Raw genomic sequence first — 17528 nt, 5'->3', positions numbered from 1 at the left:
ATTCTTGGTCAGGACATTAAAGCCTTTGGGGATCAGGAGTTGATTAATTCTAAGCAACTTTCTCTGGGTCCTTGGCTGTCTGATCACCTATCAAAGCTGCCTTTGTCCTCTTAAAATTATAGCAGTCTCTTTCATGACTTTTTGACATTTGAAAGTGTTGCCATTTGAATGTTGTTCCTTCTGCAGTGTGGGCTGGGTTTTGTTGTCTTTTGATACGTGGAAGGGGGCCTGAAGGTGGAGGGAAGAGGTAGCTTATGGGGTAGTTATGTGAAAATGCTGCTAGCAATAGTGGTGCTAGAAGGAAGGTTTTGTTGGTGGGAGGGTGTTTTCTCCTTTTAATTTAGTCTTTGCCACCTCTCTTCACAGATGATGGGATTAGTTCTGAGAGAGTCGCACAGGTCATGGGGCTTCCCGATAGGTGTCAACACGCAGCACACATCATCAGTGAGCTCATTCTCACAGCACAGGTGGGTTCTGGAGGCTGCTGGGAGGAAAGCGCTTGTCTGAGAATGTAGTCTGCCTGCACGCAGCTGTGTGGATGGATACCACCACTGGAAGAACAGCAGTGTTAAATTTTCCCTCTGGTAGGCCACACATGCTGCTGCCCAGGACAGGGCTGCTAGATTTGGGGGCTGTTTATTTGGTTTTTTAAATGTGATAGGGGCTAACTGAGCTATGGGAAGGTCTCCTATTCTCAAAGAGTATTACGAGGCCTCATTGTAGTGCCATGTTTACTCCACGTGTTTAGTTGTTCTGAAGTTATTTGGAAGTGGTGACCTGATAGAACGGAGTCCAGCACTAGTGCATGACCACATGCTCTGCTCAGTGGGGCTGAGGAATGCGTAGACAGCAGAGCTTTAACAGTGCTCAGTGGTTCCTCCTTTTCAGACTCCAGTCCTCTGGTCTGGTGGCTGTGGGAGGCAGGGGAGGGACATGAATGCTCACGTCTGTGGTCACTGTGCTCTGAGACACCAACATACTGCATTGCCCAAGAGCAAGATGCACAAAGATGGGTGATGTTATGGGGCAGACTCATGAAGGAGGTTCTATGTTTCCTTTGCATTATGAGAAGTAAAGATGTTAAGACGTTACAGACCGGTTACCTGAGAGTAATTTCTCGATCATTGATAAGTCTTAATATCTCTTCTTGCCCCAAGATCTCATTTAAATACTTGATCTCACAGCCTTTTTAATCAGCCACTTAAATTTTGAGGTCTGTCGTGATAGCGTCTGACTGCCTGTGGCCTTTGGTTTCGGAGAAATCACCCCAAATTGATATGTCCTTTAAGTGTCTTTGGACTTAAAAGCTTCCTTTGGAAGTCTTTCAAAAATGTACATTTTGGCTGAGTAATTCCAAGAGTTCTTTAAAGAATGAAACTTGAAAGGGTTTGGAAGCAACTTCTGTGTGTGTCAATGCCAAGATCTATTGGTTGCTCTAAGGAAAGCCACCATCACAGACTACTGCTTTAGTAGCTGATGCTTGTTTACAGGTTTATTTCAGCAGATGTCAAGGCATGCATTTAAAAATATATAAATATCTTCCTGAGTCAGGAAGGCAACTATAACCTACATTACTTGGCATTTCTTTTAAGTGCTTCAAAATCTTGAATGTGAAACCGAAGTCCAAGAATATCTTAATTCAGTGCCATTGATTATAATGCAATTTAACTTACCTTGCTTTATTTTGGTTTTAATGTACATTGGGACAAGAAAAAAAAACAAAACAAAACAAAAAAACACTGATACAAATATTTTGCCTTCCAAGGAACGAGATGGCTTTGGAAGTTTGGCTGTCGCTCGAGGAAGAGGTCGTGGCCGTGGAGACTGGAGTGTTGGAACACCTGGAGGCATGCAGGAAATCACCTACACTGTGCCAGCCGATAAGTGTGGTCTTGTTATAGGCAAAGGTAGGCCCAGCGGCGCTGAGTACCAAAGCTTGCAATCATCCTCTCTCGGGATGGTTGCATTCTTGCTGTCTGACAGTGAAGCTTTGGAGTTTTCTGTAATTGCAGGTATTTAGTGGCCAGTGAACGCAGCATAGGAATAAGCTATAAGCGCTTGTGGTTGTTTTCTTTGTGATGCTCTCACTCATAATTGTACTCTCCGGGTCCTTCTTCACAATATGTGAGAGAGGCTCTTCATGCAGAGCTGTCTAAGCTTGTTATAACAAGGAGCTGGCAGAGAAAAGGCAGGTTCATTTGTGGATGCTTTTTATGGAGAGCTCGTTTAAAGGACGGTTTGTCAGGGACGAGCAGAACAGTCATTTCATCATGCTGGATTCCTGAGTGCCATGTGATAAAATGGAAGGTCTCCGAATGTGATAATAACAGCAGCTGCTTCCAGCCACATACCTGAAGCATCTGATGGGTAAAGCAAAGTAGTAAAATTTTCTGTATCCAAGCCTATCGCAGAGCAGGCTGGTGCACCTTGTTTCACTCGCACAAGTGTTTTCACTGCCGTAGAGGCCCCTTGGCTCCCTTAGCTGTTGGATCTCTCCATGCTGAGGAGGTGGACAAGGAGTCGTTGGACCTTCCTCTCACAAACTAATACGACCCCCAAGACAGTTCTGAAACCAGAGCATCAGCAGCAGTCTAGTTGTCAGAAAGCATGAGCTACACGTCGGGTAATGGCAGTACTTAGATTAGAGCCAGGAATAGAAGAGCTCTATCACTCTAAATTGTTGTGATGCTTCTGAGTTAATATACTGATGTATCAAAGGAGTTGTATTTAATTTTTCTGTCTGCTTAGTTCAGAAAGAATGACATATGCCCTAACTGGTATTTAAGTAGTCACGGTTGGCTTTCAGCCTCAGTGGAGATGAGGTGAACAAAATAGGAACCGATTAGTTACAGCAGTAAAGAAGGCAGATACTTGAGGGCATTGTGCCGTGTTTCAGTGACATTTAGTTTCCTGCCGTTCTGTTGGGCAGGAGTGAGCTTGCGATGAAACATGATGTGGCCTCGTTCCCCACCTGCACAACCCTGCTGTGTCTCACTTGTGCCCTGCCATTTGTCTGGCCCCTGTTGCACCTGAAACTCCTGCCTTATTGAACGACAAGGAGCACAGACATGGGACAGGGGTGTGTCAACAGTGCATCTACAGTTGTTTTCAGGTGATGTTCTTTGATGTAAACCTGTTCACAGACTGGAAAACTTTTTTCAATGTGAAAAAAAACACCTGAACTGCCCGTTACAGGGAAATTGCAGAGTGATTGTGCTTGCTATCACTGAACAGTCCGCTTGGGCAAATTTTAAGCCCATAAGTGAGAGTTATATGTATGGAAAAAATCAAATTATAATGAAACTTTATTGCTGTATCCATTAGTCATCCTTAATAAAGGATCAGAAAAGGTCACTTGTTCAGCAGTGTGCTGAAGTGGAGCATTTAAGACTACAGAGAGCACTGTGTGCTGAAAAGATAAATGCAGGTAGTGGAGTTGGTTGTCCTAGCATTCAAGTGCAAGGCCTGGCACAGGCTCACTGTGGGGGTGAAGGGGAGCTTTTTACCTTTGTTTCCACAACAGCAAAATAAGGATTCTTACCTAGCCAGATCAGAAGCTTTCTGGAGTGACTAATTACTAGTTGTATGGTGATTTGAGTGCTTGTAGCTTTGTAATACCACCTTGTAATCGGTGTTCTTACAGCGCCTGTGCTCTTAGTCTATTGCAGCCTTCAGTTTTGTCAAGTGAGTGATGGCTGCAGCGTTGCCTTCGGGGGCCTGGACCTGGATGGATGTACTGCGCTCTCTCTATGTCAATGCAAGACACCTGATTCTTCTTATTTCCTCTCCCACCACCTGTGGGGCAGTTTAGGGAAGAGGGAATGCTGGTGGGATTTTTATAGCAGTGGCCAATTGTAAAACCTTTGCTCCCCCATTTTAGTTTGTAAGCAGTTTCTAGGTTTTTTTTTTCTTTTTGCCTTTTTTTCTGCACCCCGTCACTGTGATATAGGAATTGCCTTCTCTGTAGGATCCGAGTCATCTGAGCATACATAGCTTGGTCTCTGATGTTAGCACCCATGCAGTAGGTATCTTGGCTCCCAGGTATAGTGTATGCCATGTGGCCAGGTAACTGCTACTGTGCTTCCAGCTCCACATCACCACTCAAAGTGGGGAAAAGACAGAGATAAAGTTTCCCAGCTCAGTTTCTACAGTGTATATGATAGATCTGGGCCCTTTTGAGCATCGTTTCTCAGCTTGGGAACATGAGCCTTTATGAGCCGATAGGAAGTGCTTGGCTCCCTGCGAATCTTGTGTGTAGCTTTTTCCTCTAGAGGGTGGGTAGGTACAGCTTTTCTTGTCTGAAAGGCTCGAGGAAGGGTGGAGACGAGCACCATACACATGTCAAGCGCTTTCTCTGTTTCGTGGTGCTTGGAAACAAACCACTGCCTCTCTGGGCCCCCGCTGGATTTCCATGATAAATACAGCAATATTGACAGATAACGTGGCCGGCCCGGCTCTTGTCAGCTCTGCCTTTTAGCAGGTTTGATTAATTGCTTTACGATTTCACGTCCAGCTGGGGGGCCACTCTTGGATCACTTCTGCCCCCCATCAGGTAGAAGAATGGAGTGGGCTGCTGAATGCTTCTATAGACAGTCACCATGTGCCGGGCGGGTCACCTCACTATGGGGGAAGGTGAACTCCTTCCGGCACCGCACAGCATCATGTTGACTACGTCACTTCATTTACATGCTCCAGAGGCTGAATTGGGATAGCTTGGATGGCAGGGAGCACTTTAGTTTGTACCAGACTGGAGGGCAGGGGTGAGAAGGGCATCAGATCCTGGTATGGCAGTAGGAGTTCGCAGCCTCTGACCAAACATGGAGAACCAACTAACTTGATCCTACAGTATGGTCCAGGAGGGGCTGGTGTGGAAACAGTCCCAGCTGCTGCCAGCTTGGTGCTGAATGCTGAATGAGGAAGTGATTTGAAATCTATATTTGCCTTGCTTCCACTTTGAGAAAGCTTCAATTTTTAATCCCCTTTTTGGAAGAAGACTAGTCTATTGTGTGAGTAGCTACCTATGGTTATGGCTGTGTCGCTTGGTAAAGTTCTCCCACTCCTTCATGATCCAGATTGTCTTGGCTGAAAGGGTCTTCTGTTTTCATTAAGCAGGCGGTTGATTCTGATCTCACCTCCATATGTAAAAAAAACAGAACTTCAGACAAGTCTGCATCTGGCAAAAGCAGTGTGTAAAAAAAAAAAAAAAGTACAAAAAAAACTTAATGGTTTTGAAACTTCATCTTGCCGCTTTCCCATGCTTCACTGAAAATAAGTGGCTTGGCTTTTGGCTGCACAGTACAATCGCTGTTGTCTGCCTGGGGATGTGACACGATTATCTTTTGTTAAATGCATCTTCAAAAATTCATTTAGAAAGAGTTAATTGCCCTTTGGCAACTTTTCCTCCTCCCTTCCCCAAGAAGGCTTTAAAATGTTAAAAAGGTCACGAGTCCATTACAATGAAATGAACAAGTGTCTGCAACATCCACAGTTTGTTTTGAAGTTGTGCTGGGTGTATAGAGATGGAAATGCAAGGAAAACGGAGGAGATTAGTTTTGGAGACTCTTTTTAATTAAAACCAAACAAAACCCTCCAGTTAGGTCCCTTTGCTCTCCTTCCTGCTTACTCTGTCCTTTTGGCTGGTAATTTTTGCTTTGTGATTTAGAAGTTGTAAAACTTCTTCCTTCCCCACACCCTTTAATTTCTCCAGTTGAGTGGAGCCGGTCTGTAAGTTGTGTGAGCTCCCAAAGGAAGAATTGAACCATTGTAACGTTGGCTGAGGCTTTTGTTAAGCAAATTTCATTAAGAGACTGGGACCTAAAAGAGACTGGGACCTAACAGGTCTTCGGGAAATCGGATCTACTTTGGCTGGCCCTGCCGCATCCTGCTCGAAGCACTCCTGTGCTTTAGTGTATCGAGGTGGCATACTAGCCAGATATGTTCACTGCATGCACAACTAGCTCTGACGTAGTGGAAGACTGCATGGAATCCTGCACTGCTGCAGTTGTGGGGAGGGATGTGTGTGCTGCAGTATGAATAAGAAGTGTGGTAAGCAAGATTTCTTCAAGGGAGTAAGCTATTGAACAGCACATGACTGAGAAAGCTTGAGCTCTGGTTTTAAGCTACAAGGTATTTGCCTGGTTGCTTTTTGCCCTAGTGGAATGAAATGTCTTGTGATGGGAGGGGAAAAAAAAGCCTCATTGATGAAAGAAAAAGTATGTTCCAGTTGCAGGCAACTTTCTGTTCTTGAGGGTTATGAACAGCAGTGCAAAACCATCAGAATTCAGTCTGTACAGTTTTTGCATCTGGTTTGTCAAAGCACGTCTCACCCATGCTGTGTCTTGTTGGGAAACTAGCGGTGTGCATGTGAGGGGACTGCGTGTATTCTTCAAACAGCACCATCCATGACCCCCTAAACCGTTGCAGTAGCTCAGTTTCAGGTCATGTTTAGATGGTTTAAAGGAGCGCTGAGCTGCTCAGGTACTGTGGCTGCTACTGCTACCCTCAGCCCTTGAGATCCACATAAGGCAGTTGAAACTGTGTTCCGTTACCAGAACCTGACTTTATTATGCCTTGCAGAAAGGGATGCTGAACGTCCCTTCTTACGTCTTGGTTTTCTTTTTTTTTAGGTGGTGAGAACATCAAAAGCATAAATCAGCAGTCAGGAGCCCATGTGGAGCTCCAGAGAAACCCACCTCCGAACACAGACCCTGGTGTACGAATATTCACAATCAGAGGCCTCCCCCAGCAAATTGAACTCGCTAGGCATCTCATAGATGAGAAAGTTGGTGTAAGTTCCATCTCTGTTGATCTTGATCTGCCTCTTTCAGACGTGGTGTTTTCACTCTTGGGTACATATAGGCCTAGACATAGAGGATAGCACAGAATACACACACTTCATGTTATTTAGCTTCAAAACTGTGTGCCTGTTAGCAGTTGTCTTGAACCTCCAGCAACCGTTGGACTAGTTTTTGTTGTGGACCCAGAAGGATCTGGCTGTTTACTGACACAGTCAAAGGTAGTGTGCAGTGTATGAGAGGGAAGAACAGCAATAAGATATGAGAAGGCTGTCAGAGGAGATTTTTTTTGAAGGAAAGACAGTAGTGTCACTCTGTGAGAATAACACCATCCTGACATCATCATTCTGAATGTAATACTTGACTCCTTACTCTGGTAAATCTAGGATGACTTTTATCTGCCACTCAATGCAGTGCTGTGGTCTTGAAGCTTAATAATGCCAGACTGGAGTACTACTGAGGGAGAGGACGTGGGTAAAAGAAAGTATGGAAAATACTGAACCTAGGGCACAGTGAAGCTGAACAGCAACCTTTATGCTGAACTGCCTGAGAGGAGAAGGCTGGATCCCAACCTTAGGATTCAAGCGGTTCAAAGGAAAATGTTTCACTGTGCTGTAGTCCTTTCAGCCACTTTGTGCGTTGGCTGGAGTTGCTTTTGAAGCTGGGCTCCTGGAGCGTGCTGACAGTCCTGAGAACTTTGTCCTTGGAGAATCAATCGCTTCTTTCAGGTGCTGAGGTTTAGTAAATGTATCTCAGACTGTCTTCTCCGCTTTCTTACTGCTCATACTGTATCCACCCTGTGCATAGAGCTGGCATTAAATGTTTGTGGATTCTGTGACAGGGTACCAGCATGGGTGGACCTGGAGGATTTGGTCAAAGTCCGTTCAGCCAAGCACCCGCTACACCTCATCAAAAGTAAGCTTCTCTGTCTTATCAGGAATGGGCTGTGGGAAAGGGCTGGGACCTATAAACACACTGGGAGAAGAGTGGAGGGCCCTGAAGGGGTGATATATAACGAGCTTTTAAAGATTGAGCATTCAGAAACAAGAAGCAAGTGAGATGAAACCTTTAAGCTTGACTGCAGGAAGGGTTTTAGCTATTAAATTATAAACAGGGTAGGTAATGGCATCTTCAAAACACCTGTCTCTGGTGCAGTGGGAACATGGAAAGTCTCAAGTGATCACAAGGTGCTGTTCGCTATGATATATCTTTGTCTTGGCTTCGTGAGGAGGCCACTATCAAGAGAGGTGGCAGCCACACCTACAGTGTTTCTTTTGCTCCTAATTTTTCACCTGTTTGCTCACCAGCTGCTGACTAAATGTAACCATTTCATTTCTGGAGGCAACTTCATGTATATGGCCTGTTAAGTGTTTTATTGTCTACTTCAGTGTGCCTTTTTGTCCTCTGCAGTGGTCCTCAGGCGTTCATGACGCAGGGCTGGGGCAGTACCTACCAGACGTGGCAGCAGCCTGGACAGCAAGTCCCAAGTAAGTATCTAGGACTTGGGTTGGCGAGGATTGATCTTCTCTTTGCAGTCGCTGCTTCATGCCTGCAAAACACAGGTTCACCCATGGGACCACAAACAAAATACTTCCCTGAGCAGCAGAGGGGTGTGGAGGCATGCTGTGGTGTAAGCAAGGAACCTCTGAATCCCCTGATTACTGGTAGTGCAGCTTTCATCCCAATGATGGCTGCTTTGTAGTGGGTTTATCAGGTTTCTGGTAGTTCCTGAGACCAGTGAAGCATCCTGCATTGCTTTTATCATTCCTTAGGATGGGTACCTCAAGGCCGTGTTTTGGAGGCAGATGTTTTACTTCTGCTCTTGAACCTGGTGGAAAATGTTGGCTCTCTACTTCCATGTCTACTTAGGCCCCTCCATGTTCGTGTTTGTAGTCAGGCACGCTGAAGCCAGTTTTGGTAAGGAGAGAGGACACACAAGATAATACTGTGCTTTAAGCAGCCTTCACCATGTTCCTCTCCTGCTGATCTCAGTGGTGCCCAGTCGCGCCAGCTGGAGTTCACTGAGGTGTGGGAGGAGTATTATGAGAAACTAGGTACATACCTGCTTTTGCACATCAAGAAGTAATTCGAAAACAATCTGGGGAAGTGTTCCTTCCCTGTGTGCCACAGCCCATTTGTTCACAGCTCTGCTAGCCCTGTCAAAGAGGCTGAATCGTTTTCTGAGCAGGCTTCCTAGGGACAGACTCGAGAGTGCCCTCCTTGTGGGAGGAGGGGCAGGCCCCCACCCCTACACATGTATTTAGATTTTAATTACTTCCCCCATCTTAAATAAATTAACTGGCTGGGGAAACATTTTGCTGTGAAATGCATTTAGCTGTGTGTCCTTTCAGCCTGCTGCGGACTGTAATTCTCCTAGAAGAAAAGGCATTGAAGGAGGCCCTTTGTTGGCATTAGCAGGTGGACAGTTGAGGCAGCCTTGACCTCTGCCAGAAAAGGTCCTGACTTGTAGCGTTGGTCAAGTCTTTTAACCCGCTTTTATGCCCCTGGACAGGACACTGCTGCCCTGTTCCCTCCACCCACTTCACACTTCAGTGTATTATTTTCCCCGCTTCAAAGCCCCCCTTCGGCCAGCGTCGCAGGGCAGAGCTGTAGATGGAGCACAGGCGGTTGGATGGGCTGAGGAGAGCTGTCCTCCACGTATCCTTCCTGTCCTTGCCTGCTGTCTGTGTGTGTGGTGGCTTATGCTAAGCACTCACACTCTCGCTCTGCCTGCCTCTTCTGCAGTTTTCCGATTGCTGTGTTTTCTGTTCAGAGCTTTTTTTTGTTTGCTCTGTGTTTGGGTGAGGGCTCTCTGCTCTAACCGTGACTACGGGAAGTGGGGCCATCCCACCCCTGCGCATAGACTCTCCCCTGCTGCAGCGTTTCGATGTGCTGGATTGAAGGTGTCTTAGTGCTTCCAAGAGGGGGAGTCTGTGCTAGGTTACAGCTAAGGGTTTGAGGCCTTCAAGGTCTCTCTCGGTGCAGATATTGGCACCACTTATCTTTGCGCAGTGTGGGAGTCTGGAGATGGCAGCACAGAACCAGTTGGGGGTGTTTAGGAGGGTGCCTCTCCGGACAGTGTGTGTGGGGGTAGCGCTGAGAGCAGGTGGAGTTGGCTGGGCTTTGGACAGGGCTCACAGCTCCCTTCCATCCTGAGGACTCAGCAGCTGGCAGCAGTTTGGCTGTGCCAGAGCTGTGTGCTGGGGTAGATGCTCAGCTCTGGGCGCCTTGTACAGATACGCATTGCCTGCTGGGGCTCCTTCAGATGTGCTGTGCTGGTGAGCATGGTGGTGAAGGCCACAGAGCCCTGAAAACTAGGTGAGATGATTCAAAACACGGGTGTTTCCTCAGCAGCATCATGGCTGGAGGTGGAGGTGACAGGGCTCAGTCCTGTTAACGGTTTGAAGGCTCCATCCCTGTGCTAGATGTGAGCAGGTTGACAGCCCTGGGTGGTTGGTGTGCACACCGAGCAGATCCCAGCCAGGGTGCTTTGGCTTGAGCAGGTCTCAGCAGTGGGGATATGTGGCTTAATGCCCTTCAACAGGGCATGAGTGAGGTGAAATCAGGAACTTCAGCTTTTCCTCAGCTTTCAGTGATCTGAAGATGCCCAATCCTGCAGAAATGTGGAAGCTGAAGTGTGGAGGGTGAGCGACTGAGGTAGCTGCAGGGCCTGTCTTGTAGAAAGGTAGATATCACTGGCTGGAAACTGTTACCTGCTCCATATCGATGTCCCCCTTGTTGTCATCTTTGCACCGACCAACAGAGCCAGCAGCACAACAGCCACCCCGATTACAGCGAAGCATGAGAGGAGCATTTCAAGAAACAGTGAGTGAAACAGGGCTGTTGGAGATGAGGCACCTCTTGTAAACGGAATTAACTCTAATCCAATGACTTGCATCTCCATTCCCTGCCATTATTAGCTTCCAGTCCTCACAAAACCCCTTTGGACCTCTCCTGCTGGTGCATATAGTTCTGCTGAAGCTCTCAGTGCTGTCTGCTGTTGTGCCTTGGGAGAGGAGTTCCCATTGAACCACAGTAGACTTCGTGTTCACACTGGCAGTTGGCCTGCCTGGGGAAAACGCAGCAAGAACGGATGCTAACAAAAACTAGGAAGCTGAAGCTGGTTTACTGAGAGGGTAGTAGAGGCTCGGCTCACATGGGAGAAGCTTGGGCCTAGCATTCTCTGCTGCATTAAGAAGTGTGTGATTCCAACTTGTGGATTTGCTTTTGACACCGTGCTGCTGGAGCCTTAGGGCTGAGGATGAAGGGTGTGGGCTGTCAGACTGTGTCCCTGCAGCCACAGGCATGGACTTTCAATGCTTTCTGGCTTCTGTCAGCTTGTCCCTTGTGAGCCAGCTCAAAGCCTCTCCTGTTGTATCCGAACAGCAGATACTTGGTGTTGGTCTTTCAGATGTCTGCAGCTGTTAGAAGGGGACTGGCTCTTCTTCAAGCTTTACAAAAGGGAGATCCTAAACCCGAGCTTGATCTTACTGAGTTGCTCACCTCTCCCTTTTTCCTTCTCTTCCTCCAGGTCATGCTGCCAGTGCTGCTTCTCAGGCGAGCTCCCAGCCGGACTACACGATGGCGTGGGCAGAATATTACAGACAGCAGGCTGCCTACTACGGCCAGACACTAGGGCAGGCTCAGGCCCACAGCCAGGTCTGTATTCGTGTTCCCTGGACCCCACTGCTCTTTCCTTTGGGAAATTGGGTGCATTGGCATTGCCCTGGTAGAGGAACTCTGCTTTGGGTTCACAGGGTGAAGCGGAGATATTGTGGCTGAGGAAGTGATCACAGAAGGATTAGATTGTCTCAACATCAGTCTTGTTTCCTTGTATGGAGTGTGGGGGTTTTGGGAGAGGACTAGGGGGGTTATTTATTTCTTCTGGCAGCCTTTCCTTATAACCCCTGGGCTGTTTTGTGGCTTTAGGGAATTAAACTAAAAGGAGTCTGGCTGGTGAGGTATCACAACACTGTCACATCATGTAATCTGGGACTGTGTGCAGGCTTTGCTTTTGCTCTTGCAAGTTTTGTGCTAGGATAGGAGCCGTGTGCTTCCCTTGGAAGGGAGCACCCTGTCCTGAAGGGAAGTGGAAAGCTGTTGAAAAATAATTTGGATTAACCAGCTGCCAAGTACAATCTCACCTCCCCTGGCACTGGGACCACTGCGGGGCTGTGTCTGATTTATCCCAGTCGTACCTGCAGGGCTTTCCTGAACGCTGAGTTTCACAGAGCAAAAATCTTAGTGTTTAGCAAGAAGCAAAGCACGCGTGCACCTTAGTGTGTTCAAATGCTTCTCCCTGCTGAGCCGTGTTTTCCCTCTGGCTCCTGGGAGCAGCCGCTGGTGCGGATGCAGGCGGTGCGGGGAGCCAGCACCGTCCTCAGGCAGCTGCAGCCTCCCGACTGCTGCTCTCCGGCACCGGCGAGGTCGAGCGGGGCGAGCCGGGTGCAGGAATCAGCGCTTGCCGCGGGCGCTGGCCAAGTGTGACCTAGAAGCGGTGATAAAAGGGAGTTCTCTTCATTTCTCTCTCAAAGTCTGGCCCTCTAGAGAAGAGAGATCTTGTTCGATAAGTGGCATGAACGCCTGGAAGGAGAGAGCGTGGGGATAGCGGGCGTTAGGGCAGAGATCTTCTCGACAGCGGTTCAGAGCGTTGTTGGAGGTAGATACCCTGCGCGGCTGCCGCAGGAACGACAGACCTGGCTGCGTTGGGGGAGGAGGGCTCCACAGCTTGGAGAATTTCCTGCCGCTGAGTAACTTTTCCTTTCCATTTTCTCTCTCCAGGAGCAGTAGAACAAGGTCCTCACGGCAATTTTTTTTTCCTCTTGGAATCATTGTGGAAGAAAACCTTTTTGTAACAGAGGTTTCTAGATTTGCAACCATTTTGATGAAGACTTTTCTGTTTGTTTGTGAAACACTAGTTGTAGGATAATCGATACTGAACTTTTCTAAGAATCAGGAACAATTAGTAACGTACTAAACTGATGGACATGCTGGTAATTTTGTTTCCAAATTTGTATAAAAAAAAAAAATAAACAAAACCTCCGGGATTCTTTTTGGAGAGAAGCCAGAGAATTTGCAGGCACCAAAACGCACCCCAGAGCTGTGACATTTCAACACGTTGGGTTTGTGTGTGGTTTTTCCTTTTCCTTTTTGATCTTTTCTGTTGCGACAGAAAGAGTGGCTTGGAAGTCTTAGGTGGTATGTAACAAATCCTAAACAGGGAGTGAAAATTTTAAACAGTATTTAAATATTCTTAAATATGTAAATTCATTAAATGTTTTACTTCTAATTTCTTGTATCTTGGCTGTCTTTTGATTTTATTGCATTTTTTTAAAACCTGAACTATATGTATTGTAATTAATTATGTGAATTCTGTATTGAGGCAGATCCTGGTTTGCTGTCCGGCAAGTTATGGGCGGGGAGGGGGCATTTTTGTAGGGTTTGTATAATTTCTAGAGTCTAAAGGGGTAATATAAAAATGTGTTAATTTTTTTAGCAATACATTTTTTCATGTCTCCATTGTTAGTTGCATTTATGGATCTAAGACCTCCAAGCTTGTTTAAAAAAAAAAAAACAAAAAAAAGAAAACAAAAAAAAAAGAGAAAAAAGCCTTTCCTCTATGCTCTCAGAAATATAAATACTGTTATTTTTAATATTAAAATGAATCTGCTATTAGTACCTTTAACAAACACTGTGGAACATAAAACCATATTAAAGGTAGTAACTATTTTTTAATTCCAAGGTGTTTTTTGCTTTTTTCATTTCTTTTAAATATTTTCTTATCTAATATTTGTCAAATTGCCTAGAGAGAAAGAAATGAATCTAGTATTAACCACAGTATGCGCTAAATAATTTTGATTTAATAAAAGGGATAATATGATTTCCAATGTTTACTGTAGTGTTTCTTGTACAGATAACAGTGTATTTTTAAAGGAAAAACGGAATTGAAGCTATTTTTTCTTGCATTTTTAATTGCCCTGCGGGACATTCCGTTTTGAAATGTACTGAAGTTACTGTTCTTGGGTTCTTTCCTTTATTTTTCCTTATGCTTGAAATGTCTAACTATAAAGAAACGCGATTGGGTAATGTTGAGCATGGTGTTTAAAAACAAAAAAAGTGTTCTTTTTATTTGACTGACAGTTGCATTTTACACTCTATATAATAAAATTCCCACAAGGTGTCTTGTGGGTGAAGTATTTCCAGTCTGGTTTACTCCGTCTGCTCCCTCTGCGCTCGCCGAGGTCCGGCACCCGCAGAGCCCGCGTCCTCTCGCCCTCGCGTGAGTTGTTGGGGGCAATCAGAGAAGTCAGACTGAGCCTTAATTTTGGTGAAACTATGAACGTCAGCATCTCTGCCACGGGGACAGGGAGGGTGTCCGCAGTGAGATGCTGCGACGGGAGCCGTTTGGGGCAGGGTGGTTTGTTTTAATGAGGGTGAGTTTTCTGTAGGGAAGACGGGCAGGAGTCTGCTGCCGTACTGATGTTTTAGTGCTTGTCGAGGAGGCGGCAGCCCCTGGGTTTAATACTCTGAACTTGTTGCTCTTTGATAACTTTGTTTTTGTGGCTGGATTCATCCAAAACCCTCCCTGCAACCGGGGTCTCTGGAGCAGCTCTGGCCAAGGCGAGAGGGAGGCGTGGAGCGACGTGGCTCTGGCCGTTCTCGTCTGTTAGATCTTTTAGTTCTACTCGCGCCAAGTCTGGCGATACCTCTGGCCCCTTCAGAGATTCTTTTCTTGCAAAATGTGAGTTTTGTGCTCCTCTATCCTGAAATAGCTCCGTCCACCGCTCCCCAGCCAGCTGTGAGAGAGTCACGGACGGGGGAAGGGAGGGAGGAAGGATCCCATCTGCAAAGCAGGGAGAGGGAGGCATGTTGAGAGCCGGAAGAAAAGGAGATGTAGCATCTCTAAATATACCTCCAGAGAATCAAGAGAGACATTGAGAGATGGGATAGTAAAAGCCACTTGGAAAGAGGGGAGAGGGAGGAAAAAATGGCTAGAGGAGGGCATAAAGGCTGCTGATGGGAATTGGGAGCGGGCATTACCGAGAAGACTTCCTTCTAATTCATCTCCCAAGCTCTGTGCCAAAACAGCATTTGGCATGGTTCACAGGGAGCAATTGTGTGATAATGAACCCTAAGGTGTCCCTTAATTGAAGACTGAGTATTACAGATTGTGCCAATAGTCGTAAATGGCGCAGGATTGTGGGAGGATGCATTTTCTTAAATGTATCTGTAAGTACAGATTAGCGACTCTCCCCAGTGAAATACCCGTACTATAAATTATGGAAATATCTCTTTCTGATGCAACCTTTTATTGAGGGGGTGGGGCAGCCAAAGAAATAGTTTGCAAGCCTTTGAAATTTGGCCTGTCATTAAGATGGTGCCTGCAAAGCTGGGTTTTCATCAGCAGTCTGGTGTCCTGGAAGGCTAAAGTGCTTGAAACGTTCCCAAGTTCAGCAATTTGTTTTCCATTATTGCTGCCTGCTCCGGGCAGAGGGGCCATAGCCATTAAACTTCTTTCTGTTCTGAGTCACGGATGGGCTGGAGAGGGGCAGGGCAGGAGGCGAAGAGACGCCTTGGCACCTCGCAAGGGGCTGGTGGCCTCTGGGTTCCTCCAAACCCCCTCCAGCCCTGCTGCCCTCCTGGTTTCTGAGGGTCCTGGGGAATGGTGCCATGGTCTTTCCCACGCCAGGGTCTGCTGGGGCACCTCGTGTTTTGGTCTGGGGTCTGTAGGCAACTCATGTTTCCTTGCTCAGGTGTGTTATGCAGCTTGGAAGCTGCTGTGATGCCTTCAAGACAAGGCATCTTGAGTCTCCTGCTCAGCTCGTGGCAAGTTTAATTCCCAAAACAAAGTGGATAAGCATTTTCTGCACTAGTTTTTGTGGCCCTTAGGCAGAAGTGTTGGACACCGCAAGGTGCAGGGCAGGTCCCCAAGGTGTAGGAGCCGGCGTGGAGGTGCATTTGGGGCTTTAGGATCTGTGAAAGGTGGTGGGGACAGCGCAGCCTTTCCTCCTTGCATGGGACCAGCACAGGGCTCTACCTGGATGTTAAACCTGAGGGACAGCAGAGAGCTGCCTTGAGAACACCTTCAAGTTTGGCCAATGCTCTGCCTCCAGAGTGCTGCGTTCAGGGATGGAGGAACCAGAGTTAAAGACCATCCCAAGTGAGTGCCCACACCTCCTCCAGCTTGGCTCCTGCTCTTTTCTATCCTCACAATTCACATTCCTTCCTTCCTTTGAGCACAATCCTATTCCCAGGTCTCGGCACATGCTTTGCTCCCACCTAGCATGAATCCACCACAGTTCCATCCAGCAGCGCATCTTCTGCACGAGGGCCAGGGTGTCGTAGCCTCGTGTCCCACAGGAGCTGTGCAGCTCCTGCTCTGCTCTTCGGGTACACAGACTTATTTCTGAGTAGAAATTCACTGCAGTCCTGCAAACAATTTCTGCGCAGCAGCCTGGAACAGCGCGGCACCAAAGCATCTCGAGTTGGTGATGACCTCGATGCTCTCCTGCGCTCTATATTTGGAGCACCTGAACAGGCAAAAGCTATTTCGGGAGCTGAGGGGAGACTTTCAGATAGGCTAAAATACTTGCTTTAATTTTGCATGATTTGAAAATGAACCACATGGTGGATATCGTGAGTTAAACCAAAATGATTATTGAAAGAGACAAGCAGGCATGGGACTTCTTTCCCCCCTCCTCCTTCCCTGAGTATTAAATATTTAATTGCATTAGAGCAACAGTATATTTACAGTAAGCTGGGTGGGTGACGGGCGGCGTGGTCGGAGGGAGAGCTCGTGGGATTTAACGTGAAGCTTTTTGACACGCTGTGGGTGTCTGCAAAGTCCCACCTGCGCTGCTGCTTTTCCCGCAAATCCATTGGATTCATCTCGCTCTTGGGGGAATTTGGGGGCTATTGGTGCTGTGACGCTGGGCAAGGAATCGGGATCTTATGGTGACAGGTTATTCCTGTGTGGAAAAAGGGGCCATTGTGTCCTGTCAAGCAGCACATGGATGTTTCATTCTGTTCAGCCTTCATTGGGCTGGTTTGGAGGCTTTTTCCCTGGATTTGCTGGGCGTGGCACTGGTGCCCCATTGCAGATGGGTGTTTCTCTGCTTCTTTAGGGCTGGAAAGAAAAAACACAAAGAGAGCTTCCCACAACTTTTCATGCTGGAAATTAGCAGGAATTGGGCACTCAGAAGCTGCTCACAGGAGGGACTCTGGAGTTGGGTGAGGATGAGCAGCCACAGCCCCCTGGTCCATTGGCAAGAGGGAACAGCAGCCCCTGGAGCAGAGGGCAGCGAGCGGTCGGCACTGAGCCCCATCCTTGTCTTGGTGGGTTCTGGAGATGGAGGGAGATGGCAGGTAGGGATCAACCACCCCTGTGTCAAGGGCAATGGGCTGCCCAGGTCCCCTCTGCCACCTCCTTCCAGGTCTGAGACGCGGGGTTCAAGACAGGTGACCCCGAAAACCCCACCTCTGGGGTTGGCATAGGGGCAGGTACCAATGCCCCCATTCTATTATCTTCCCACCCTGCCCCTTATCACTTGGGAAATCCTATTTCAAGGCCACTATAAAGAAGCCTGTGATGTTGGCTGAGGCTGCCTCACTCCCCTTTAATCCCAGCCGGGCTGGGGTGCAGGTGCCGTGGTCCCAGGGGATTAGACAGTCCCTTCCCTTTGTGTGAGCCATCACTCATCGGTGGCCACGACGGCCCTGCGAGCGGCACCGGCC

General features: G+C 47.4%; 1 protein-coding gene across 2 annotated transcripts in view; it reads left to right on the top strand.

The window, feature by feature from the left end:
- Window positions 1-13992, top strand: part of FUBP3 (far upstream element binding protein 3) — a 38884-nt gene extending 24892 nt beyond the window's left edge. For both annotated transcript variants that reach the window (XM_054084056.1, XM_054084055.1), the window contains exons 12-18: window positions 367-467; window positions 1766-1907; window positions 6627-6787; window positions 7636-7709; window positions 8205-8281; window positions 11326-11453; window positions 12576-13992. In XM_054084056.1, the coding sequence (XP_053940031.1) occupies window positions 367-467; window positions 1766-1907; window positions 6627-6787; window positions 7636-7709; window positions 8205-8281; window positions 11326-11453; window positions 12576-12584 (692 nt within the window). In that variant the 3' untranslated portion in view covers window positions 12585-13992. The remainder of the gene's footprint in view (window positions 1-366; window positions 468-1765; window positions 1908-6626; window positions 6788-7635; window positions 7710-8204; window positions 8282-11325; window positions 11454-12575) is intronic.
- Window positions 13993-17528: the final 3536 nt, after the last annotated feature.

Source organism: Cuculus canorus, chromosome 19 (assembly GCF_017976375.1).
Source record: "Cuculus canorus isolate bCucCan1 chromosome 19, bCucCan1.pri, whole genome shotgun sequence".
NCBI lineage: Eukaryota > Metazoa > Chordata > Aves > Cuculiformes > Cuculidae > Cuculus > Cuculus canorus.
Note: the sequence above shows the minus strand (reverse complement) of the source record. Positions and strands in the feature narration are given on the sequence as shown.